Genomic DNA, 24,734 nt, shown 5'->3' with positions numbered 1-24,734 from the left:
TGAGGGTCTGTGGTCTCAGCGTTAGCTGTAAATGTGAGGGTCTGTGGTTTCAGCGTTAGCTGTAAATGTGAGGGTCTGTGGTCTCAGCGTTAGCTGTAAATGTGAGGGTCTGTGGTCTCAGCGTTAGCTGTAAATGTGAGGGTCTGTGGTCTCAGTGTTAGCTGTTAATGTGAGGGTCTGTGGTTTCAGCGTTAGCTGTAAATGTGAGGGTCTGTGGTCTCAGTGTTAGCTGTAAATGTGAGGGTCTGTGGTCTCGACGTTAGCTGTAAATGTGAGGGTCTGTGGTCTCAGCGTTAGCTGTTAATGTGAGGGTCTGTGGTCTCAGTGTTAGCTGTAAATGTGAGGGTCTGTGGTCTCAGTGTTAGCTGTAAATGTGAGGGTCTGTGGTCTCAGTGTTAGCTGTTAATGTGAGGGTCTGTGGTTTCAGCGTTAGCTGTAAATGTGAGGGTCTGTGGTCTCAGCGTTAGCTGTAAATGTGAGGGTCTGTGGTCTCAGCGTTAGCTGTAAATGTGAGGGTCTGTGGTCTCAGTGTTAGCTGTTAATGTGAGGGTCTGTGGTTTCAGCGTTAGCTGTAAATGTGAGGGTCTGTGGTCTCAGCGTTAGCTGTAAATGTGAGGGTCTGTGGTCTCAGCATTAGCTGTAAATGTGAGGGTCTGTGGTCTCAGCGTTAGCTGTAAATGTGAGGGTCTGTGGTCTCAGCATTAGCTGTTAATGTGAGGGTCTGTGGTTTCAGCGTTAGCTGTAAATGTGAGGGTCTGTGGTCTTGACGTTAGCTGTAAATGTGAGGGTCTGTGGTTTCAGCGTTAGCTGTAAATGTGAGGGTGTGTGGTTTCAGCGTTAGCTGTTAATGTGAGGGTCTGTGGTTTCAGCGTTAGCTGTTAATGTGAGGGTCTGTGGTTTCAGCGTTAGCTGTAAATGTGAGGGTCTGTGGTCTCGACGTTAGCTGTAAATGTGAGGGTCTGTGGTTTCAGCGTTAGCTGTAAATGTGAGGGTCTGTGGTCTCGACGTTAGCTGTAAATGTGAGGGTCTGTGGTTTCAGCGTTAGCTGTAAATGTGAGGGTCTGTGGTCTCAGCGTTAGCTGTAAATGTGAGGGTCTGTGGTCTTGACGTTAGCTGTAAATGTGAGGGTCTGTGGTCTCAGCGTTAGCTGTAAATGTGAGGGTCTGTGGTCTCAGCGTTAGCTGTAAATGTGAGGATCTGTGGTCTCAGCGTTAGCTGTAAATGTGAGGGTCTGTGGTCTCAGCGTTAGCTGTAAATGTGAGGGTCTGTGGTCTCAGCGTTAGCTGTAAATGTGAGGGTCTGTGGTCTCGACGTTAGCTGTAAATGTGAGGGTCTGTGGTCTCAGCGTTAGCTGTAAATGTGAGGATCTGTGGTCTCAGCGTTAGCTGTAAATGTGAGGGTCTGTGGTCTCAGCGTTAGCTGTAAATGTGAGGGTCTGTGGTTTCAGCGTTAGCTGTAAATGTGAGGGTCTGTGGTCTCAGCGTTAGCTGTAAATGTGAGGGTCTGTGGTCTCAGTGTTAGCTGTTAATGTGAGGGTCTGTGGTTTCAGCGTTAGCTGTAAATGTGAGGGTCTGTGGTCTCAGTGTTAGCTGTAAATGTGAGGGTCTGTGGTCTCGACGTTAGCTGTAAATGTGAGGGTCTGTGGTTTCAGCGTTAGCTGTAAATGTGAGGGTCTGTGGTCTCAGCGTTAGCTGTTAATGTGAGGGTCTGTGGTCTCAGTGTTAGCTGTAAATGTGAGGGTCTGTGGTCTCAGTGTTAGCTGTAAATGTGAGGGTCTGTGGTCTCAGTGTTAGCTGTTAATGTGAGGGTCTGTGGTTTCAGCGTTAGCTGTAAATGTGAGGGTCTGTGGTCTCAGCGTTAGCTGTAAATGTGAGGGTCTGTGGTCTCAGCATTAGCTGTAAATGTGAGGGTCTGTGGTCTCAGCATTAGCTGTAAATGTGAGGGTCTGTGGTCTCAGCGTTAGCTGTAAATGTGAGGGTCTGTGGTCTCAGCGTTAGCTGTAAATGTGAGGGTCTGTGGTCTCAGCGTTAGCTGTAATGGTGAGGGTCTGTGGTCTCAGCGTTAGCTGTAATGGTGAGGCTAGTTGCAGTAGATCTGCAACTAACTAATCCTCCAGTGTGTATTTTAAGAAAAAGCGACTATCCATGATTTCAGTCTTCTCTTGTGCTTTTGGAGACTCTTGGTGAACAAAAAATCGAACATGAGCTTAAATCTCAGTGAGAGAAGTAGCTATTGGCCGTCCTATAAGTAGGTAAATGACATCATTACCAAGCGGCAACCTCCGGCGGTTAAAAGTGAAGCCTATGCGGAAGTGCACAAAACTGCAGTTCCCCCTTCATCCACTAGGGGCTGCAAAACAGAGCAAAGCCTCATAAACTTCTATGTTAATAAGACCAACTTCACAGCAGGAATAAACACGTTTACAGCCTGGTTAAAAATCCATTTTAGGTTTAATAGGTCAGGTTTACCTTCATGACAACTGTGGGGGGAGTGAATTTTTTTCTAACTCGCCCATTTAAAAGTAATTTAATCTTGAAGTTCGGCAAATTCAGGGGCGTGTCCTTTTGATTGACAGGTGCCCGATCTCTGGCTTCAAGTAAGAAGAACGTAGAACAACCGCAGTTTTTAGCCGGTTAAAAACGTGGCTTAGCTTTAGCCCGCTTACCTCCGTTAGCTGGTTAGCTTTTAGCTACAGAAAGCTCGCAGTTTGCTTGATGTCCACCATGACGCTCACAGCCCCCCTCTCAGCTCCACCTCTCTGCCCATTTTTTGTATTTTCCGGGTGAGACGACACGCATGCCCCTGCCAACATGGTGATGGTAGGAACCGCCCACCAAGCTTCAATTCAACTCTTCAGAAACCTACCGGTGACGTCACGGAGGCTACGCCCATCTTTTATATACAGTCTGTGGTCATTACCTAATTTGCATGATGAGACTGCTATAGTTGTGATGGACAAATTATTAGGATACCCTAAATATGTTTAGAACATCAAAACTTGTAAAAAATAACTGTGTCTCATTTGAGTTTTAATAAAGAATAGTTTGGTATCAATTAGGAAACTACAAAATATTACTGTACTTTTAATATATTAATTCACACTCTTCATTAGGATGCAATGGTATATGAATTCAGCTCTGCAGACTGAAGCTAGTTGCTGCGTGAGGACCGAGCTTCCAGTGAATTCTTCCGGATGGGGGAGGAGCTTAGGCAGCCGCCGCTAGCGGGAAGGGAACTACACGTTCTTTAACGTTACTTAGAAAAAGTCTCCAGTATCTCCAAACAAATCACTTAACTTGTTGATTGTCGCTTTTTCTTCATATACAGTCACTGAAAGGATCTGAAAACTGCGAAGCCGAATGTTGAACTGTTCCTTCAAACTATTTTCTAAAAAAACACTTCCATTACATACTAATTCTTTCTTTCTTTACACACACACACACACAAATATATATTATGTACATATGTATATATATATATATATATATATATATATATATATATATATATATATATATATATATATATATACATACACACACACACACACACACACACATATATATACACATATATATATACACATATATATATATACACACATATATATACACATATATATATATATACACATATATATACACATATATATATATATACACATATATATATATATATATATATATATATATATATATATATATATATATATATATATATATATATATAAAAGGGCAAACACACACATATAGAGCCACATTTTATTGTTTATCTAAATCCACAGCAAAACAGGCTTCAAGCTGTTTGGATCAACAGTTTCATACGGTTCACACTTTTGTTTCTTTTTCAAGCCAAACGTTTAATGCTGAGAGGAAAATTCTAAAACCTCCATTATTAAACATTAAACAAAAGACTATCCTTTGATTGATAAATATTATTTGATCATTGCAGCAAATAGTCCGTTTTAAGTGGATTTCTAAAACAAAAAAAATGAACAGAAGCAGAAACTGAAAAAAGTAGACCTGTAACCAGAGGAGACATCCTGGGCCTTAAAGGCATACACAAGGCTGAGAGATAAAACTTTGATTAGCAGGATGTGGTATTTTAAAACAGTTTTTCTCACCGAGCCGCGTCTAGTCACCCAGCAGCGTCTAGTCACCCAGCAGCATCTAGTCACCGAGCCTCATCTAGTCACCCAGCAGCATCTAGTCACCGAGCAGCGTCTAGTCACCCAGCAGCATCTAGTCACCCAGCAGCGTCTAGTCACCCAGCAGCGTCTAGTCACCGAGCCTCATCTAGTCACCCAGCAACGTCTAGTCACCGAGCAGCGTCTAGTCACCGAGCAGCGTCTAGTCACCGAACCTCATCTAGTCACCCAGCAGCATCTAGTCACCGAGCCTCATCTAGTCACCGAGCCTCATCTAGTCACCCAGCAGCGTCTAGTCACCCAGCAGCATCTAGTCACCGAGCAGCGTCTAGTCACCCAGCAGCATCTAGTCACCCAGCAGCGTCTAGTCACCGAGCCTCATCTAGTCACCCAGCAACGTCTAGTCACCCAGCAGCGTCTAGTCACCGAGCAGCGTCTAGTCACCGAGCAGCGTCTAGTCACCGAGCAGCGTCTAGTCACCGAACCTCATCTAGTCACCCAGCAGCGTCTAGTCACCGAGCCTCATCTAGTCACCCAGCAACGTCTAGTCACCCAGCAGCGTCTAGTCACCGAGCAGCGTCTAGTCACCGAGCCTCATCTAGTCACCCAGCAGCGTCTAGTCACCGAGCCTCATCTAGTCACCCAGCAATGTCTAGTCACCCAGCAACGTCTAGTCACCCAGCAACGTCTAGTCACCGAGCAGCGTCTAGTCACCGAGCAGCGTCTAGTCACCCAGCAGCATCTAGTCACCGAGCCTCATCTAGTCACCCAGCAGCGTCTAGTCACCCAGCAGCGTCTAGTCACCGAGCAGCGTCTAGTCACCGAGCAGCGTCTAGTCACCCAGCAGCATCTAGTCACCGAGCCTCATCTAGTCACCCAGCAGCGTCTAGTCACCCAGCAGCATCTAGTCACCCAGCAGCGTCTAGTCACCCAGCAGCGTCTAGTCACCCAGCAGCGTCTAGTCACCCAGCAGCGTCTAGTCACCCAGCAGCATCTAGTCACCGAGCCTCATCTAGTCACCCAGCAGCGTCTAGTCACCCAGCAGCATCTAGTCACCCAGCAACGTCTAGTCACCCAGCAGCGTCTAGTCACCCAGCAGCGTCTAGTCACCGAGCAGCGTCTAGTCACCCAGCAGCATCTAGTCACCGAGCCTCATCTAGTCACCCAGCAGCGTCTAGTCACCCAGCAGCATCTAGTCACCGAGCCGCGTCTAGTCACCCAGCAGCGTCTAGTCACCGAGCAGCGTCTAGTCACCCAGCAACGTCTAGTCACCGAGCAGCGTCTAGTCACCCAGCAGCATCTAGTCACCGAGCCTCATCTAGTCACCCAGCAGCATCTAGTCACCCAGCAGCATCTAGTCACCGAGCCTCATCTAGTCACCCAGCAGCGTCTAGTCACCGAGCAGCGTCTAGTCACCCAGCAACGTCTAGTCACCGAGCAGCGTCTAGTCACCCAGCAGCGTCTAGTCACCCAGCAGCATCTAGTCACGCAGCAGCCTCTAGTCACCGAGCCTCATCTAGTCACCCAGCAGCGTCTAGTCACCCAGCAGCGTCTAGTCACCCAGCAGCATCTAGTCACCGAGCCTCATCTAGTCACCCAGCAGCATCTAGTCACCCAGCAGCATCTAGTCACCGAGCCTCATCTAGTCACCCAGCAGCGTCTAGTCACCGAGCAGCGTCTAGTCACCCAGCAACGTCTAGTCACCGAGCAGCGTCTAGTCACCCAGCAGCATCTAGTCACCCAGCAGCATCTAGTCACCGAGCCTCATCTAGTCACCCAGCAGCGTCTAGTCACCCAGCAGCATCTAGTCACCCAGCAGCATCTAGTCACCCAGCAGCGTCTAGTCACCCAGCAACGTCTAGTCACCGAGCAGCGTCTAGTCACCCAGCAGCATCTAGTCACCCAGCAGCATCTAGTCACCGAGCCTATCTAGTCACCCAGCAGCGTCTAGTCACCCAGGAGCGTCTAGTCACCGAGCAGCGTCTAGTCACCGAGCAGCGTCTAGTCACCCAGCAGCATCTAGTCACCCAGCAGCATCTAGTCACCGAGCCTCATCTAGTCACCCAGCAGCGTCTAGTCACCCAGCAACGTCTAGTCACCGAGCAGCGTCTAGTCACCCAGCAGCATCTAGTCACCGAGCCTCATCTAGTCACCCAGCAGCGTCTAGTCACCGAGCAGCGTCTAGTCACCGAGCAGCATCTAGTCACCCAGCAACATCTAGTCACCCAGCAGCGTCTAGTCACCGAGCAGCGTCTAGTCACCGAGCAGCGTCTAGTCACCCAGCAGCGTCTAGTCACCCAGCAGCGTCTAGTCACCGAGCAGCGTCTAGTCACCGAGCCAGCATCTAGTCACCCAGCAACGTCTAGTCACCGAGCAGCGTCTAGTCACCCAGCAGCGTCTAGTCACCCAGCAGCGTCTAGTCACCCAGCAGCGTCTAGTCACCGAGCCGCATCTAGTCACCCAGCAACGTCTAGTCACCGAGCAGCGTCTAGTCACCCAGCAGCGTCTAGTCACCGAGCAGCGTCTAGTCACCCAGCAGCATCTAGTCACCCAGCAGCATCTAGTCACCGAGCAGCATCTAGTCACCCAGCAACATCTAGTCACCCAGCAGCGTCTAGTCACCGAGCAGCGTCTAGTCACCGAGCAGCGTCTAGTCACCCAGCAGCGTCTAGTCACCCAGCAGCGTCTAGTCACCGAGCAGCGTCTAGTCACCGAGCCAGCATCTAGTCACCCAGCAACGTCTAGTCACCGAGCAGCGTCTAGTCACCCAGCAGCGTCTAGTCACCCAGCAGCGTCTAGTCACCCAGCCGCGTCTAGTCACCCAGCAACGTCTAGTCACCGAGCAGCGTCTAGTCACCCAGCAGCGTCTAGTCACCGAGCAGCGTCTAGTCACCCAGCAGCGTCTAGTCACCCAGCAGCATCTAGTCACCCAGCAGCATCTAGTCACCGAGCCGCGTCTAGTCACCGAGCCTCATCTAGTCACCCAGCAGCGTCTAGTCACCCAGCAGCGTCTAGTCACCGTGCAGCGTCTAGTCACCGTGCAGCGTCTAGTCACCGAGCCGCGTCTAGTCACCCAGCAACGTCTAGTCACCGAGCAGCGTCTAGTCACCCAGCAGCATCTAGTCACCCAGCAGCGTCTAGTCACCCAGCAGCGTCTAGTCACCGAGCCGCGTCTAGTCACCGAGCAGCGTCTAGTCACCGAGCCGCATCTAGTCACCCAGCAACGTCTAGTCACCGAGCAGCGTCTAGTCACCCAGCAGCATCTAGTCACCCAGCAGCATCTAGTCACCGAGCCGCGTCTAGTCACCGAGCCGCATCTAGTCACCCAGCAGCATCTAGTCACCCAGCAGCGTCTAGTCACCCAGCAGCGTCTAGTCACCCAGCAGCGTCTAGTCACCGAGCCGCATCTAGTCACCCAGCAGCGTCTAGTCACCCAGCAGCATCTAGTCACCGAGCAGCGTCTAGTCACCGAGCAGCGTCTAGTCACCCAGCAGCATCTAGTCACCCAGCAGCGTCTAGTCACCGAGCAGCGTCTAGTCACCCAGCAGCGTCTAGTCACCCAGCAGCGTCTAGTCACCGAGCAGCGTCTAGTCACCCAGCCGCATCTAGTCACCCAGCAACGTCTAGTCACCGAGCAGCGTCTAGTCACCCAGCAGCGTCTAGTCACCGAGCAGCATCTAGTCACCCAGCAGCATCTAGTCACCGAGCCGCATCTAGTCACCCAGCAGCATCTAGTCACCCAGCAGCATCTAGTCACCGAGCCGCGTCTAGTCACCGAGCCTCATCTAGTCACCCAGCAGCGTCTAGTCACCCAGCAGCATCTAGTCACCGAGCAGCGTCTAGTCACCGAGCAGCGTCTAGTCACCCAGCAGCATCTAGTCACCCAGCAGCGTCTAGTCACCCAGCAGCGTCTAGTCACCCAGCAGCGTCTAGTCACCGAGCAGCGTCTAGTCACCGAGCAGCATCTAGTCACCCAGCAACATCTAGTCACCCAGCAGCGTCTAGTCACCGAGCAGCGTCTAGTCACCGAGCAGCGTCTAGTCACCCAGCAGCGTCTAGTCACCCAGCAGCGTCTAGTCACCGAGCAGCGTCTAGTCACCGAGCCAGCATCTAGTCACCCAGCAACGTCTAGTCACCGAGCAGCGTCTAGTCACCCAGCAGCGTCTAGTCACCCAGCAGCGTCTAGTCACCCAGCAGCATCTAGTCACCGAGCCGCGTCTAGTCACCGAGCCTCATCTAGTCACCCAGCAGCGTCTAGTCACCCAGCAGCGTCTAGTCACCGTGCAGCGTCTAGTCACCGTGCAGCGTCTAGTCACCGAGCCGCATCTAGTCACCGAGCCGCATCTAGTCACCCAGCAGCATCTAGTCACCCAGCAGCATCTAGTCACCGAGCCGCGTCTAGTCACCGAGCCTCATCTAGTCACCCAGCAGCGTCTAGTCACCCAGCAGCATCTAGTCACCCAGCAGCGTCTAGTCACCGAGCAGCGTCTAGTCACCCAGCAGCATCTAGTCACCCAGCAGCGTCTAGTCACCCAGCAGCGTCTAGTCACCCAGCAGCGTCTAGTCACCGAGCAGCGTCTAGTCACCGAGCAGCATCTAGTCACCCAGCAACATCTAGTCACCCAGCAGCGTCTAGTCACCGAGCAGCGTCTAGTCACCGAGCAGCGTCTAGTCACCCAGCAGCGTCTAGTCACCCAGCAGCGTCTAGTCACCGAGCAGCGTCTAGTCACCGAGCCAGCATCTAGTCACCCAGCAACGTCTAGTCACCGAGCAGCGTCTAGTCACCCAGCAGCGTCTAGTCACCCAGCAGCGTCTAGTCACCCAGCAGCGTCTAGTCACCGAGCCGCATCTAGTCACCCAGCAACGTCTAGTCACCGAGCAGCGTCTAGTCACCCAGCAGCGTCTAGTCACCGAGCAGCGTCTAGTCACCCAGCAGCATCTAGTCACCCAGCAGCATCTAGTCACCGAGCCGCATCTAGTCACCCAGCAGCATCTAGTCACCCAGCAGCATCTAGTCACCGAGCCGCGTCTAGTCACCGAGCCTCATCTAGTCACCCAGCAGCGTCTAGTCACCCAGCAGCGTCTAGTCACCGTGCAGCGTCTAGTCACCGTGCAGCGTCTAGTCACCGAGCCGCGTCTAGTCACCCAGCAGCGTCTAGTCACCGAGCCGCGTCTAGTCACCGAGCAGCGTCTAGTCACCGAGCCGCATCTAGTCACCCAGCAACGTCTAGTCACCGAGCAGCGTCTAGTCACCCAGCAGCATCTAGTCACCCAGCAGCATCTAGTCACCGAGCCGCGTCTAGTCACCGAGCCGCATCTAGTCACCCAGCAGCATCTAGTCACCCAGCAGCGTCTAGTCACCCAGCAGCGTCTAGTCACCCAGCAGCGTCTAGTCACCGAGCCGCATCTAGTCACCCAGCAGCGTCTAGTCACCCAGCAGCATCTAGTCACCGAGCAGCGTCTAGTCACCGAGCAGCGTCTAGTCACCCAGCAGCATCTAGTCACCCAGCAGCGTCTAGTCACCGAGCAGCGTCTAGTCACCCAGCCGCATCTAGTCACCCAGCAACGTCTAGTCACCGAGCAGCGTCTAGTCACCCAGCAGCGTCTAGTCACCGAGCAGCATCTAGTCACCCAGCAGCATCTAGTCACCGAGCCGCATCTAGTCACCCAGCAGCATCTAGTCACCCAGCAGCATCTAGTCACCCAGCAGCATCTAGTCACCGAGCCGCGTCTAGTCACCGAGCCTCATCTAGTCACCCAGCAGCGTCTAGTCACCCAGCAGCATCTAGTCACCCAGCAGCGTCTAGTCACCGAGCAGCGTCTAGTCACCCAGCAGCATCTAGTCACCCAGCAGCGTCTAGTCACCCAGCAGCGTCTAGTCACCCAGCAGCGTCTAGTCACCGTGCAGCGTCTAGTCACCGTGCAGCGTCTAGTCACCGAGCCGCGTCTAGTCACCCAGCAACGTCTAGTCACCGAGCAGCGTCTAGTCACCCAGCAGCATCTAGTCACCCAGCAGCGTCTAGTCACCCAGCAGCATCTAGTCACCGAGCCGCGTCTAGTCACCGAGCAGCGTCTAGTCACCGAGCCGCATCTAGTCACCCAGCAACGTCTAGTCACCGAGCAGCGTCTAGTCACCCAGCAGCATCTAGTCACCCAGCAGCATCTAGTCACCGAGCCGCGTCTAGTCACCCAGCAGCGTCTAGTCACCCAGCAGCGTCTAGTCACCCAGCAGCGTCTAGTCACCCAGCAGCATCTAGTCACCGAGCCGCGTCTAGTCACCGAGCCTCATCTAGTCACCCAGCAGCGTCTAGTCACCCAGCAGCATCTAGTCACCGAGCAGCGTCTAGTCACCGAGCAGCGTCTAGTCACCCAGCAGCATCTAGTCACCCAGCAGCGTCTAGTCACCCAGCAGCGTCTAGTCACCCAGCAGCGTCTAGTCACCGAGCAGCGTCTAGTCACCGAGCAGCATCTAGTCACCCAGCAACATCTAGTCACCCAGCAGCGTCTAGTCACCGAGCAGCGTCTAGTCACCGAGCAGCGTCTAGTCACCCAGCAGCGTCTAGTCACCCAGCAGCGTCTAGTCACCGAGCAGCGTCTAGTCACCGAGCCAGCATCTAGTCACCCAGCAACGTCTAGTCACCGAGCAGCGTCTAGTCACCCAGCAGCGTCTAGTCACCCAGCAGCGTCTAGTCACCCAGCAGCATCTAGTCACCGAGCCGCGTCTAGTCACCGAGCCTCATCTAGTCACCCAGCAGCGTCTAGTCACCCAGCAGCGTCTAGTCACCGTGCAGCGTCTAGTCACCGTGCAGCGTCTAGTCACCGAGCCGCATCTAGTCACCGAGCCGCATCTAGTCACCCAGCAGCATCTAGTCACCCAGCAGCATCTAGTCACCGAGCCGCGTCTAGTCACCGAGCCTCATCTAGTCACCCAGCAGCGTCTAGTCACCCAGCAGCATCTAGTCACCCAGCAGCGTCTAGTCACCGAGCAGCGTCTAGTCACCCAGCAGCATCTAGTCACCCAGCAGCGTCTAGTCACCCAGCAGCGTCTAGTCACCCAGCAGCGTCTAGTCACCGAGCAGCGTCTAGTCACCGAGCAGCATCTAGTCACCCAGCAACATCTAGTCACCCAGCAGCGTCTAGTCACCGAGCAGCGTCTAGTCACCGAGCAGCGTCTAGTCACCCAGCAGCGTCTAGTCACCCAGCAGCGTCTAGTCACCGAGCAGCGTCTAGTCACCGAGCCAGCATCTAGTCACCCAGCAACGTCTAGTCACCGAGCAGCGTCTAGTCACCCAGCAGCGTCTAGTCACCCAGCAGCGTCTAGTCACCCAGCAGCGTCTAGTCACCGAGCCGCATCTAGTCACCCAGCAACGTCTAGTCACCGAGCAGCGTCTAGTCACCCAGCAGCGTCTAGTCACCGAGCAGCGTCTAGTCACCCAGCAGCATCTAGTCACCCAGCAGCATCTAGTCACCGAGCCGCATCTAGTCACCCAGCAGCATCTAGTCACCCAGCAGCATCTAGTCACCGAGCCGCGTCTAGTCACCGAGCCTCATCTAGTCACCCAGCAGCGTCTAGTCACCCAGCAGCGTCTAGTCACCGTGCAGCGTCTAGTCACCGTGCAGCGTCTAGTCACCGAGCCGCGTCTAGTCACCGAGCCGCGTCTAGTCACCCAGCAGCGTCTAGTCACCGAGCCGCGTCTAGTCACCGAGCAGCGTCTAGTCACCGAGCCGCATCTAGTCACCCAGCAACGTCTAGTCACCGAGCAGCGTCTAGTCACCCAGCAGCATCTAGTCACCCAGCAGCATCTAGTCACCGAGCCGCGTCTAGTCACCGAGCCGCATCTAGTCACCCAGCAGCATCTAGTCACCCAGCAGCGTCTAGTCACCCAGCAGCGTCTAGTCACCCAGCAGCGTCTAGTCACCGAGCCGCATCTAGTCACCCAGCAGCGTCTAGTCACCCAGCAGCATCTAGTCACCGAGCAGCGTCTAGTCACCGAGCAGCGTCTAGTCACCCAGCAGCATCTAGTCACCCAGCAGCGTCTAGTCACCGAGCAGCGTCTAGTCACCCAGCCGCATCTAGTCACCCAGCAACGTCTAGTCACCGAGCAGCGTCTAGTCACCCAGCAGCGTCTAGTCACCGAGCAGCATCTAGTCACCCAGCAGCATCTAGTCACCGAGCCGCATCTAGTCACCCAGCAGCATCTAGTCACCCAGCAGCATCTAGTCACCCAGCAGCATCTAGTCACCGAGCCGCGTCTAGTCACCGAGCCTCATCTAGTCACCCAGCAGCGTCTAGTCACCCAGCAGCATCTAGTCACCCAGCAGCGTCTAGTCACCGAGCAGCGTCTAGTCACCCAGCAGCATCTAGTCACCCAGCAGCGTCTAGTCACCCAGCAGCGTCTAGTCACCCAGCAGCGTCTAGTCACCGTGCAGCGTCTAGTCACCGTGCAGCGTCTAGTCACCGAGCCGCGTCTAGTCACCCAGCAACGTCTAGTCACCGAGCAGCGTCTAGTCACCCAGCAGCATCTAGTCACCCAGCAGCGTCTAGTCACCCAGCAGCATCTAGTCACCGAGCCGCGTCTAGTCACCGAGCAGCGTCTAGTCACCGAGCCGCATCTAGTCACCCAGCAACGTCTAGTCACCGAGCAGCGTCTAGTCACCCAGCAGCATCTAGTCACCCAGCAGCATCTAGTCACCGAGCCGCGTCTAGTCACCGAGCAGCATCTAGTCACCCAGCAGCGTCTAGTCACCCAGCAGCGTCTAGTCACCCAGCAGCGTCTAGTCACCCAGCAGCGTCTAGTCACCCAGCAGCATCTAGTCACCGAGCCGCGTCTAGTCACCGAGCCGCGTCTAGTCACCCAGCAGCATCTAGTCACCCAGCAGCGTCTAGTCACCCAGCCGCGTCTAGTCACCGAGCCGCGTCTAGTCACCGAGCGGCATTTTGTCACCGAGCCGCGTCTAGTCACCGAGCCGCGTCTAGTCACCCAGCAGCGTCTAGTCACCGAGCGGCATTTTGTCACCGAGCCGCGTCTAGTCACCCAGCAGCGTCTAGTCACCCAGCAGCGTCTAGTCACCCAGCAGCGTCTAGTCACCGAGCGGCATTTTGTCACCGAGCCGCGTCTAGTCACCGAGCCGCGTCTCGGTCTCGTCACCGAGAGTTTCATTTGAGAATGTGAAACTTGTTTTTCAGCAAAGCGCGTTCAGACGACGGGTCATGTGGTTTAGACGACTGGCTTTTGTGTTTCTGCCTTTGAGAAAAACTGTAATATCGTCATTTTGGTATCGTGAGCCTAAATATGCCTTTCAGACCCAAGAACCAAATCAGCAGAGTTAAACCGAGTCCATAAAACCGAACTCCCGACCTGGCATCAGCTTCGCTGTAGTACTCCCTGGCAACGATGTCCTCAAACAGCTCGCCACCAGTCACTCTGAAACGCAGCGAAAAGGAACAAGCTGTCAAAGAGTGGAGCAGAGGTTGGGGGTGGTGGTCAGGAGGGAGGTGGGGGGGGGGGGCTCCTCCGTTACTTCCTGCATAAGAAACCAGAACTCGACGTCTTGTCCTCGTGGACATGGTCAGAGATGTCTCGCAGCTCCTTCTCAACGCACTGGGCAGAACCTCGTTCTTGTGGGGCTCCGAGACGTATCGTGTGATTGGTTGAACATTTAAGGTGGGCGTGGTTACTGAGGATGAACGGACAGATTTAATAACAGCTGATGGGGGTGGTGAAAAAGCAGCAACATGTCTACAGCATGAGGTGGTTAAAGACCCGCCCTGCTGGTGACCAGGTTCCCATTAGACGCAGAGAACCCCCCCCGCCCCCACCACCACCCTGACTGATGCTGAGGCCTTCATCCTCACCTTCATCACGCCGCCTGGCTTCACATCCTCATACAGAACGCGTGGCGGTAGAACCGGGTAAGGACCAACGACCAGCAGCACCGCCACTACAAGTCCCGCCTTATGAAGCTCCTGGCCGTTCTGATTGGCCCTGCCTGCTGCTGACGGGATTATCTGACAGTCCCAATGCCTCCACACACCGGGAAGGCCTGCTTGGTTTGTAAAGCACGGTTTATAACGATAGTAAACTTCAGGGCCTCGGGTCTGGCAGAAGCTTCAGACCACAGACGTGGTCACACTCCTCAGAGGGCCTTTCCAAAAACCACAGAGGTCTAACGGAGCGGCAGCGTGCTGCTGCAGACATGACAGGAGGAAGCGCCGCGCCGCGTTTAGGTTCAGCTGGAGATCACACAGATTAGCAGGTTATTCAACAAGCTTCATCTGACGTAGAAACCCAAACGAGGCGTGTTGCCAGGAACAGCAGCGTTTCCAGACAGACGGCTTCAACAAGGAGCCGCTTGGTCGGATCCAGAACGATTCGATACAAACCGAGGGAGAAATGAGCCCGACAGAACCCTTAATGTTGCCCTCAGCATGATGTCCGAGCTGCTCGTGGAGCTCGGCTGATTCTGGGTTTTAAAAACCTTTCTCATCACCTTGCTGATGACTTTAGTTCTCTAAAGACGAACAGTTTGACCGGACGACGTCTTTTTAAATTCCGACTCTTTCCAAACATTCAGATGAATTCAGGCGAAGCAGAAACCCGGACCAAACACCACCTTCTCCGGACCGGCTGGCTAAAAGCAGACACAGAAACCTCCGGCTTGCCTTTCAGGGTCTCCCCGGCAGAGAGCCAGGAGACCCCGACCACCACCATCAGGGAACACTTTGGTCCACGGTCGTCGTCACAGGACTCTCTGACACACATGAAGCAACAAGCTGCTGCAGAAGATGTAAAGTATTGATTAAAGGTTTGGCAACGATGTAATCATCATCCAGGGTGATTTATACTCTTCTTATTGGTCTGTAACGATCAGCTGACTCGGCTTGTCAGCAGATCTGCGTGGTCCCGACGTGATGCAACATGGCCGACAGACACAGCAGGTAAACAGAGTACTTACAGGTCGAAGACCAGGTAGTGGAATCCCTCCTCGGAAATGCTGTCATGGAGCCGAACTGTGGAGGACAGAGAGCCGTTAGGTCCTGCAGGACGTCCAGCAGGCTGGAACGTTTCTCCTGAAGTCTTGTCTCTTTCAGGTCAGTCAGGCTGAACGGAACCGTTTTCCACCTGCCGTCAGCGCCGAGACGGCTTCAGGGACATTTTAGGCCGTTCAGATGGGACATCATCAGTAATTAGATTAAAACATATTTTATTATGAAGCATTTCACTCTGTTCTGTATTTATGTCGGCCAATCCGGTCCACCGGGGCCGGATCGTCCAATCCGGTCCACCGGGGCCGGATCGGCCAATCCGGTCCACCGGGGCCGGATCGTCCAATCCGGTCCACCGGGGCCGGATCGTCCAATCCGGTCCACCGAGGCCGGATCGGCCAATCCGGTCCACCGGGGCCGGATCGTCCAATCCGGTCCACCGGGGCCGGATCGTCCAATCGGTGGGCCGGATCGTCCAATCCGGTCCACCGGGGCCGGATCGTCCAATCGGTGGGCCGGATCGTCCAATCCGGTCCACCGAGGCCGGATCGTCCAATCGGTGGGCCGGATCGTCCAATCCGGTCCACCGGGGCCGGATCGTCCAATCGGTGGGCCGGATCGTCCAATCCGGTCCACCGGGGCCGGATCGTCCAATCCGGTCCACCGGGGCCGGATCGTCCAATCGGTGGGCTGGATCGTCCAATCCGGTCCACCGGGGCCGGATCGGCCAATCCGGTCCACCGAGGCCGGATCGGCCAATCCGGTCCACCGGGGCCGGATCGTCCAATCCGGTCCACCGGGGCCGGATCGTCCAATCCGGTCCACCGGGGCCGGATCGGCCAATCCGGTCCACCGGGGCCGGATCGTCCAATCCGGTCCACCGGGGCCGGATCGTCCAATCGGTGGGCCGGATCGTCCAATCCGGTCCACCGGGGCCGGATCGTCCAATCGGTGGGCCGGATCGTCCAATCCGGTCCACCGAGGCCGGATCGTCCAATCGGTGGGCCGGATCGTCCAATCCGGTCCACCGGGGCCGGATCGTCCAATCGGTGGGCCGGATCGTCCAATCCGGTCCACCGGGGCCGGATCGTCCAATCCGGTCCACCGAGGCCGGATCGGCCAATCTGGTCCACCGGGGCCGGATCGTCCAATCCGGTCCACCGGGGCCGGATCGTCCAATCGGTGGGCCGGATCGGCCAATCCGGTCCACCGGGGCCGGATCGTCCAATCCGGCCCACCGAGGCCGGATCGGCCAATCTGGTCCACCGGGGCCGGATCGTCCAATCCGGTCCACCGAGGCCGGATCGGCCAATCTGGTCCACCGGGGCCGGATCGTCCAATCCGGCCCACCGAGGCCGGATCGGCCAATCTGGTCCACCGGGGCCGGATCGTCCAATCCGGTCCACCGAGGCCGGATCGGCCAATCTGGTCCACCGGGGCCGGATCGGCCAATCTGGTCCACCGGGGCCGGATCGTCCAATCCGGTCCACCGAGGCCGGATCAGCAACTTGGCACCACTTGTACTGTCCTCTTCGAAAGGAAAGAATCATGACTTCCTGTGCGACATCTAATGGGAGTTTAGTATTAATTAGTACCCAGGAATCAGTCATTTAGACAACAGTAATGTTGACGTGACCACATTGCTGCCATCTGATTGGCTGATGAGAGACATGGTTAAACAGACGGGGGACTCACCGATGTTGGGGTGTTTGAGAAGACGGCAGATCCGGGCCTCCCGCTCCAGCTTCTGGTGATCTGTGGAGACAAACATCAGTCAGCTGGTGGGACTCTTCCAGCTTGGGGGGGGGGGATGAGGCAGCAGGAACACCTCCAGCCAGGTACATCATAAAAACATCCGATGAATGATTGCCAGCATCTTGTTTATTGGATGTGGCCGCTGCGATGAGCTCATTCCCGCCAGAAGATTTAAATGTTTATCTGCAGTTCCTGCTCTTGGTGGGGAAACGAGGCCGGCACAGGACGCCAGAACAAGGATGAAACCAGCGGAGAGGACACGCACGCTTCTGTCTGTCTGCAGGTTGGGAAGCTAACGTGCTGCTTCCAGTCGCTTTTATTTTCAGATTCACAAAAGACTCCAATAAGAACATTTAATTGTCTCATCAGACTTCATTCGCCCTGAATACACCCTAAAAATGTCCTGAATATGTCCTGAATACAGCAACGTGTCCTACAGCAGTGTGTCCTACAGCAACGTGTCCTACAGCAACGTGTCCTACAGCAACGTGTCCTACAGCAGTGTGTCCTACAGCAGAGTGTCCTACAGCAACGTGTCCTACAGCAGTGTGTCCTACAGCAACGTGTCCTACAGCAACGTGTCCTACAGCAACGTGTCCTACAGCAGTGTGTCCTACAGCAGAGTGTCCTACAGCAGACGTGTCCTACAGCAGAGTGTCCTACAGCAACGTGTCCTACAGCAGAGTGTCCTACAGCAACGTGTCCTACAGCAACGTGTCCTACAGCAGCGTGTCCTACAGCAGACGTGTCCTACAGCAGAGTCCTACAGCAGTGTGTCCTACAGCAGAGTGTCCTACAGCAGAGTGTCCTACAGCAGACGTGTCCTACAGCAGAGTGTCCTACAGCAGACGTGTCCTACAGCAGCGTGTCCTACAGCAGAGTGTCCTACAGCAGACGTGTCCTACAGCAGAGTGTCCTACAGCAGTGTGTCCTACAGCAGAGTGTCCTACAGCAGACGTGTCCTACAGCAGACTGTCCTACAGCAGAGTGTCCTACAGCAGAGTGTCCTACAGCAGACTGTCCTACAGCAGAGTGTCCTACAGCAGAGTGTCCTACAGCAGACGTGTCCTACAGCAGACTGTCCTACAGCAGACTGTCCTACAGCAGAGTGTCCTACAGCAGACGTGTCCTACAGCAGAGTCCTACAGCAGTGTGTCCTACAGCAGAGTGTCCTACAGCAGAGTGTCCTACAGCAGACGTGTCCTACAGCAGAGTGTCCTACAGCAGTGTGTCCTACAGCAGAGTGTCCTACAGCAGACGTGTCCTACAGCAGACTGTCCTACAGCAGAGTGTCCTACAGCAGAGTGTCCTACAGCAGACGTGTCCTACAGCAGACTGTCCTACAGCAGAGTGTCCTACAGCAGAGTGTCCTACAGCAGACGTGTCCTACAGCAGCGTGTCCTACAGCAGAGTGTCCTATAGCAGCGTGTCCTACAGCAGCGTGTCCTACAGCAGCCTGTCCTACAGCAACGTGTCCTACAGCAGACGTGTCCTACAGCAACGTGTCCTACAGCAGTGTGTCCTACAGCAACGTGTCCTACAGCAACGTGTCCTACAGCAGAGTGTCCTACAGCAGCGTGTCCTACAGCAGCGTGTCCTACAGCAACGTGTCCTACAGCAACGTGTCCTACAGCAACGTGTCCTACAGCAGACGTGTCCTATAGCAGAGTGTCCTACAGCAGACGTGTCCTATAGCAGAGTGTCCTACAGCAGACGTGTCCTATAGCAGAGTGTCCAACAGCAGACGTGTCCTATAGCAGCGTGTCCTACAGCAGCGTGTCCTACAGCAGAGTGTCCTACAGCAACGTGTCCTACAGCAGCGTGTCCTACAGCAGAGTGTCCTAATGCAGAGTGTCCTACAGCAGCGTGTCCTACAGCAACGTGTCCTAGAGCAGACGTGTCCTATAGCAGAGTGTCCAACAGCAGAGTGTCCTACAGCAACGTGTCCTACAGCAGCGTGTCCTACAGCAGAGTGTCCAAATGCAGAGTGTCCTACAGCAGCGTGTCCTACAGCAGAGTGTCCTACAGCAGCGTGTCCTACAGCAGACGTGTCCTACAGCAGAGTGTCCTACAGCAGAGTGTCCTACAGCAGACGTGTCCTATAGCAGAGTGTCCTACAGCAGAGTGTCCTACAGCAGCGTGTCCTACAGCAGCGTGTCCTACAGCAACGTGTCCTACAGCAGCGTGTCCTACAGCAGAGTGTCCTACAGCAGTGTGTCCTACAGCAACGTGTCCTACAGCAGACGTGTCCTACAGCAGTGTGTCCTACAGCAGCGTGTCCTACAGCAGCGTGTCCTACAGCAGACGTGTCCTACAGCAGCGTGTCCTACAGCAACGTGTCCTACAGCAGCGTGTCCTACAGCAGAGTGTCCTACAGCAGCGTGTCCTACAGCAGAGTGTCCTACAGCAACGTGTCCTACAGCAGCGTGTCCTACAGCAGAGTGTCCTACAGCAGAGTGTCCTACAGCAACGTGTCCTACAGCAGACTGTCCTACAGCAGAGTGTCCTACAGCAGAGTGTCCTACAGCAGACGTGTCCTACAGCAGACTGTCCTACAGCAGAGTGTCCTACAGCAGAGTGTCCTACAGCAGACGTGTCCTACAGCAGACTGTCCTCCAGCAGCGTGTCCTACAGCAGACGTGTCCTATAGCAGAGTGTCCTACAGCAGAGTGTCCTACAGCAGCGTGTCCTACAGCAACGTGTCCTACAGCAACGTGTCCTACAGCAGCGTGTCCTACAGCAGAGTGTCCTACAGCAGTGTGTCCTACAGCAACGTGTCCTACAGCAGACGTGTCCTACAGCAGCGTGTCCTACAGCAGCGTGTCCTACAGCAGAGTGTCCTACAGCAGACGTGTCCTACAGCAGCGTGTCCTACAGCAGACGTGTCCTACAGCAGCGTGTCCTACAGCAGCGTGTCCTACAGCAGAGTGTCCTACAGCAACGTGTCCTACAGCAGCGTGTCCTACAGCAGCGTGTCCTACAGCAGACGTGTCCTACAGCAGTGTGTCCTACAGCAACGTGTCCTACAGCAGAGTGTCCTACAGCAGTGTGTCCTACAGCAGCGTGTCCTACAGCAACGTGTCCTACAGCAGTGTGTCCTACAGCAACGTGTCCTACAGCAGGGTGTCCTACAGCAGCGTGTCCTACAGCAGCGTGTCCTACAGCAGTGTGTCCTACAGCAGTGTGTCCTACAGCAGCGTGTCCTACAGCAGCGTGTCCTACAGCAGTGTGTCCTACAGCAGCGTGTCCTACAGCAACGTGTCCTACAGCAGAGTGTCCTACAGCAACGTGTCCTACAGCAGCGTGTCCTACAGCAGAGTGTCCTACAGCAGTGTGTCCTACAGCAACGTGTCCTACAGCAGACGTGTCCTACAGCAGCGTGTCCTACAGCAGTGTGTCCTACAGCAGTGTGTCCTACAGCAGTGTGTCCTACAGCAGACGTGTCCTACAGCAGACGTGTCCTACAGCAGCGTGTCCTACAGCAGTGTGTCCTACAGCAGTGTGTCCTACAGCAACGTGTCCTACAGCAGACGTGTCCTACAGCAGCGTGTCCTACAGCAGAGTGTCCTACAGCAACGTGTCCTACAGCAGTGTGTCCTACAGCAGTGTGTCCTACAGCAGTGTGTCCTACAGCAACGTGTCCTACAGCAGACGTGTCCTACAGCAGCGTGTCCTACAGCAGAGTGTCCTACAGCAACGTGTCCTACAGCAGTGTGTCCTACAGCAGTGTGTCCTACAGCAGACGTGTCCTACAGCAGCGTGTCCTATAGCAGCGTGTCCTACAGCAGCGTGTCCTACAGCAGCCTGTCCTACAGCAACGTGTCCTACAGCAGACGTGTCCTACAGCAGCGTGTCCTACAGCAGTGTGTCCTACAGCAACGTGTCCTACAGCAGTGTGTCCTACAGCAACGTGTCCTACAGCAGTGTCCTACAGCAGAGTGTCCTACAGCAGCGTGTCCTACAGCAGCGTGTCCTACAGCAGCGTGTCCTACAGCAACGTGTCCTACAGCAACGTGTCCTACAGCAGACGTGTCCTATAGCAGAGTGTCCTACAGCAGACGTGTCCTATAGCAGAGTGTCCTACAGCAGACGTGTCCTATAGCAGAGTGTCCAACAGCAGACGTGTCCTATAGCAGCGTGTCCTACAGCAGCGTGTCCTACAGCAGAGTGTCCTACAGCAACGTGTCCTACAGCAGCGTGTCCTACAGCAGAGTGTCCTAATGCAGAGTGTCCTACAGCAGCGTGTCCTACAGCAACGTGTCCTACAGCAGAGTGTCCAACAGCAGAGTGTCCTAAAGCAACGTGTCCTACAGCAGCGTGTCCTACAGCAGAGTGTCCAAATGCAGAGTGTCCTACAGCAGCGTGTCCTACAGCAGAGTGTCCTACAGCAGCGTGTCCTACAGCAGACGTGTCCTACAGCAGAGTGTCCTACAGCAGAGTGTCCTACAGCAGACGTGTCCTACAGCAGAGTGTCCTACAGCAGAGTGTCCAAATGCAGAGTGTCCTACAGCAGCGTGTCCTACAGCAGAGTGTCCTACAGCAGCGTGTCCTACAGCAGCGTGTCCTACAGCAACGTGTCCTAGAGCAGACGTGTCCTATAGCAGAGTGTCCTACAGCAGAGTGTCCTACAGCAGATGTGTCCTACAGCAGTGTGTACTACAGCAGAGTGTCGTACAGCAGAGTGTCCTACAGCAAAGTGTCCTACAGCCGTGTGTCCTACAGCAGAGTGTCCTACAGCAGCCTGTCCTAGAGCAGACGTGTCCTACAGCAGACGTGTCCTATAGCAGACGTGTCCTACAGCAGAGTGTCCTACAGCAGAGTGTTCTACAGCAGCGTGTCCTACAGCAACGTGTCCTACAGCAGAGTGTCCTACAGCAACGTGTCCTACAGCAACGTGTCCTACAGCAGTGTCCTACAGCAGTGTGTCCTACAGCAGTGTGTCCTACAGCAGCGTGTCCTACAGCAACGTGTCCTACAGCAGAGTGTCCTACAGCAACGTGTCCTACAGCAACGTGTCCTACAGCAACGTGTCCTACAGCAGAGTGTCCTACAGCAGAGTGTCCTACAGCAACGTGTCCTACAGCAACGTGTCCTACAGCAGAGTGTCCTACAGCAACGTGTCCTACAGCAACGTGTCCTACAGCAACGTGTCCTACAGCAGAGTGTCCTAAGAGCAGAGTGTCCTACAGCAGACGTGTCCTACAGCAGTGTGTCCTACAGCAGCGTGTCCTACAGCAGCGTGTCCTACATTAGACGTGTCCTACAGCAGCGTGTCCTACAGCAAAGTGTCCTACAGCAGCGTGTCCTACAGCAACGTGTCCTAGAGCAGACGTGTCCTATAGCAGAGTGTCCTACAGCAGCGTGTCCTACAGCAGAGTGTCCTACAGCAACGTGTCCTACAGCAGCGTGTCCTACAGCAGCGTGTCCTACAGCAGACGTGTCCTACAGCAGTGTGTCCTACAGCAACGTGTCCTACAGCAGAGTGTCCTACAGCAGTGTGTCCTACAGCAGCGTGTCCTACAGCAGCCTGTCCTACAGCAGACGTGTCCTACAGCAACGTGTCCTACAGCAGCGTGTCCTACAGCAGAGTGTCCTACAGCAGTGTGTCCTACAGCAGAGTGTCCTACAGCAGCGTGTCCTACAGCAGACGTGTCCTACAGCAGTGTGTCCTACAGCAACGTGTCCTACAGCAGAGTGTCCTACAGCAGAGTGTCCTACAGCAACGTGTCCTACAGCAGTGTGTCCTACAGCAACGTGTCCTACAGCAGTGTCCTACAGCAGAGTGTCCTACAGCAGCGTGTCCTACAGCAGCGTGTCCTACAGCAACGTGTCCTACAGCAGACGTGTCCTACAGCAGCGTGTCCTACAGCAGTGTGTCCTACAGCAACGTGTCCTACAGCAGTGTGTCCTACAGCAACGTGTCCTACAGCAGTGTCCTACAGCAGAGTGTCCTACAGCAGCGTGTCCTACAGCAGCGTGTCCTACAGCAGCGTGTCCTACAGCAACGTGTCCTACAGCAACGTGTCCTACAGCAGACGTGTCCTATAGCAGAGTGTCCTACAGCAGACGTGTCCTATAGCAGAGTGTCCTACAGCAGACGTGTCCTATAGCAGAGTGTCCAACAGCAGACGTGTCCTATAGCAGCGTGTCCTACAGCAGCGTGTCCTACAGCAGAGTGTCCTACAGCAACGTGTCCTACAGCAGCGTGTCCTACAGCAGAGTGTCCTAATGCAGAGTGTCCTACAGCAGCGTGTCCTACAGCAACGTGTCCTAGAGCAGACGTGTCCTATAGCAGAGTGTCCTACAGCAGAGTGTCCTACAGCAGCGTGTCCTACAGCAGCGTGTCCAAATGCAGAGTGTCCTACAGCAGCGTGTCCTACAGCAGCGTGTCCTACAGCAGAGTGTCCTACAGCAGACGTGTCCTACAGCAGACTGTCCTACAGCAGAGTGTCCTACAGCAGATGTGTCCTACAGCAGCGTGTCCTACAGCAGACTGTCCTACAGCAGAGTGTCCTACAGCAGTGTGTCCTACAGCAGCGTGTCCTACAGCAGAGTGTCCTAAGGCAAGCGTGTCCTACAGCAGCGTGTCCTACAGCAACGTGTCCTACAGCAGCGTGTCCTACAGCAGAGTGTCCTACAGCAGTGTGTCCTACAGCAACGTGTCCTACAGCAGACGTGTCCTACAGCAGTGTGTCCTACAGCAGCGTGTCCTACAGCAGCGTGTCCTACAGCAGACGTGTCCTACAGCAGCGTGTCCTACAGCAACGTGTCCTACAGCAGCGTGTCCTACAGCACAGGTGTCCTACAGCAGCGTGTCCTACAGCAGCGTGTCCTACAGCAGCGTGTCCTACAGCAGAGTGTCCTACAGCAACGTGTCCTACAGCAGCGTGTCCTACAGCAGAGTGTCCTACAGCAGAGTGTCCTACAGCAACGTCTCCTACAGCAGACGTGTCCTACAGCAGCGTGTCCTACAGCAACGTCTCCTACAGCAGACGTGTCCTACAGCAGAGTGTCCTACCGCAGGCGTGTCCTACAGCAGAGTGTCCTACAGCAGCGTGTCCTACAGCAGCGTGTCCTACAGCAGATGTGTCCTACAGCAGACGTGTCCTACAGCAGCGTGTCCTACAGCAGATGTGTCCTACAGCAGACGTGTCCTACAGCAGCGTGTCCTACAGCAGACGTGTCCTACAGCAGTGTCCTACAGCAGCGTGACCTACAGCAGATGTGTCCTACAGCAACGTGTCCTATAGCAGACGTGTCCTACAGCAGACGTGTCCTACAGCAACGTGTCCTATAGCAGAGTGTCCTACAGCAGATGTGTCCTACAGCAGACGTGTCCTACAGCAGCGTGTCCTACAGCAGATGTGTCCTACAGCAGACGTGTCCTACAGCAGCGTGTCCTACAGCAGACGTGTCCTACAGCAGTGTCCTACAGCAGCGTGACCTACAGCAGATGTGTCCTACAGCAACGTGTCCTATAGCAGACGTGTCCTACAGCAGACGTGTCCTACAGCAACGTGTCCTATAGCAGAGTGTCCTACAGCAGAGTGTCCTACAGCAGACGTGTCCTACAGCAACGTGTCCTATAGCAGAGTGTCCTACAGCAGCGTGTCCTACAGCAGCCTGTCCTTCAGCAGACGTGTCCTACAGCAGAGTGTCCTAAGAGCAGAGTGTCCTACAGCAACGTGTCCTAGAGCAGCGTGTCCTACAGCAGAGTGTCCTACAGCAGCGTGTCCTACAGCAGCCTGTCCTACAGCAACGTGTCCTACAGCAGACGTGTCCTACAGCAGAGTGTCCTACAGCAGACGTGTCCTACAGCAGCGTGTCCTACAGCAGAGTGTCCTA

The 24,734-nt window shown here is 54.8% G+C and overlaps 1 protein-coding gene across 4 annotated transcripts in view; it reads right to left on the bottom strand.

Annotated features, from left to right (window-relative positions):
* The window catches only part of camk2d1 (calcium/calmodulin-dependent protein kinase (CaM kinase) II delta 1), a 160,272-nt gene that overhangs the window by 68,563 nt on the left and 66,975 nt on the right, over nt 1-24,734 (bottom strand). For all 4 annotated transcript variants that reach the window (XM_079257636.1, XM_079257638.1, XM_079257635.1 and 1 more), the window contains exons 3-5: nt 16,830-16,889; nt 15,104-15,158; nt 13,507-13,572 (exon numbers count right to left, since the gene is read on the bottom strand). In XM_079257636.1, coding sequence (XP_079113762.1) covers nt 13,507-13,572; nt 15,104-15,158; nt 16,830-16,889 — 181 coding nt within the window. The remainder of the gene's footprint in view (nt 1-13,506; nt 13,573-15,103; nt 15,159-16,829; nt 16,890-24,734) is intronic.

This window comes from Telmatherina bonti (genome assembly GCF_933228915.1).
Source record: "Telmatherina bonti genome assembly, chromosome: 18".
NCBI classification, from domain to species: Eukaryota; Metazoa; Chordata; class Actinopteri; order Atheriniformes; family Telmatherinidae; genus Telmatherina; species Telmatherina bonti.
This window is presented reverse-complemented; position numbering and strand designations above follow the sequence as displayed.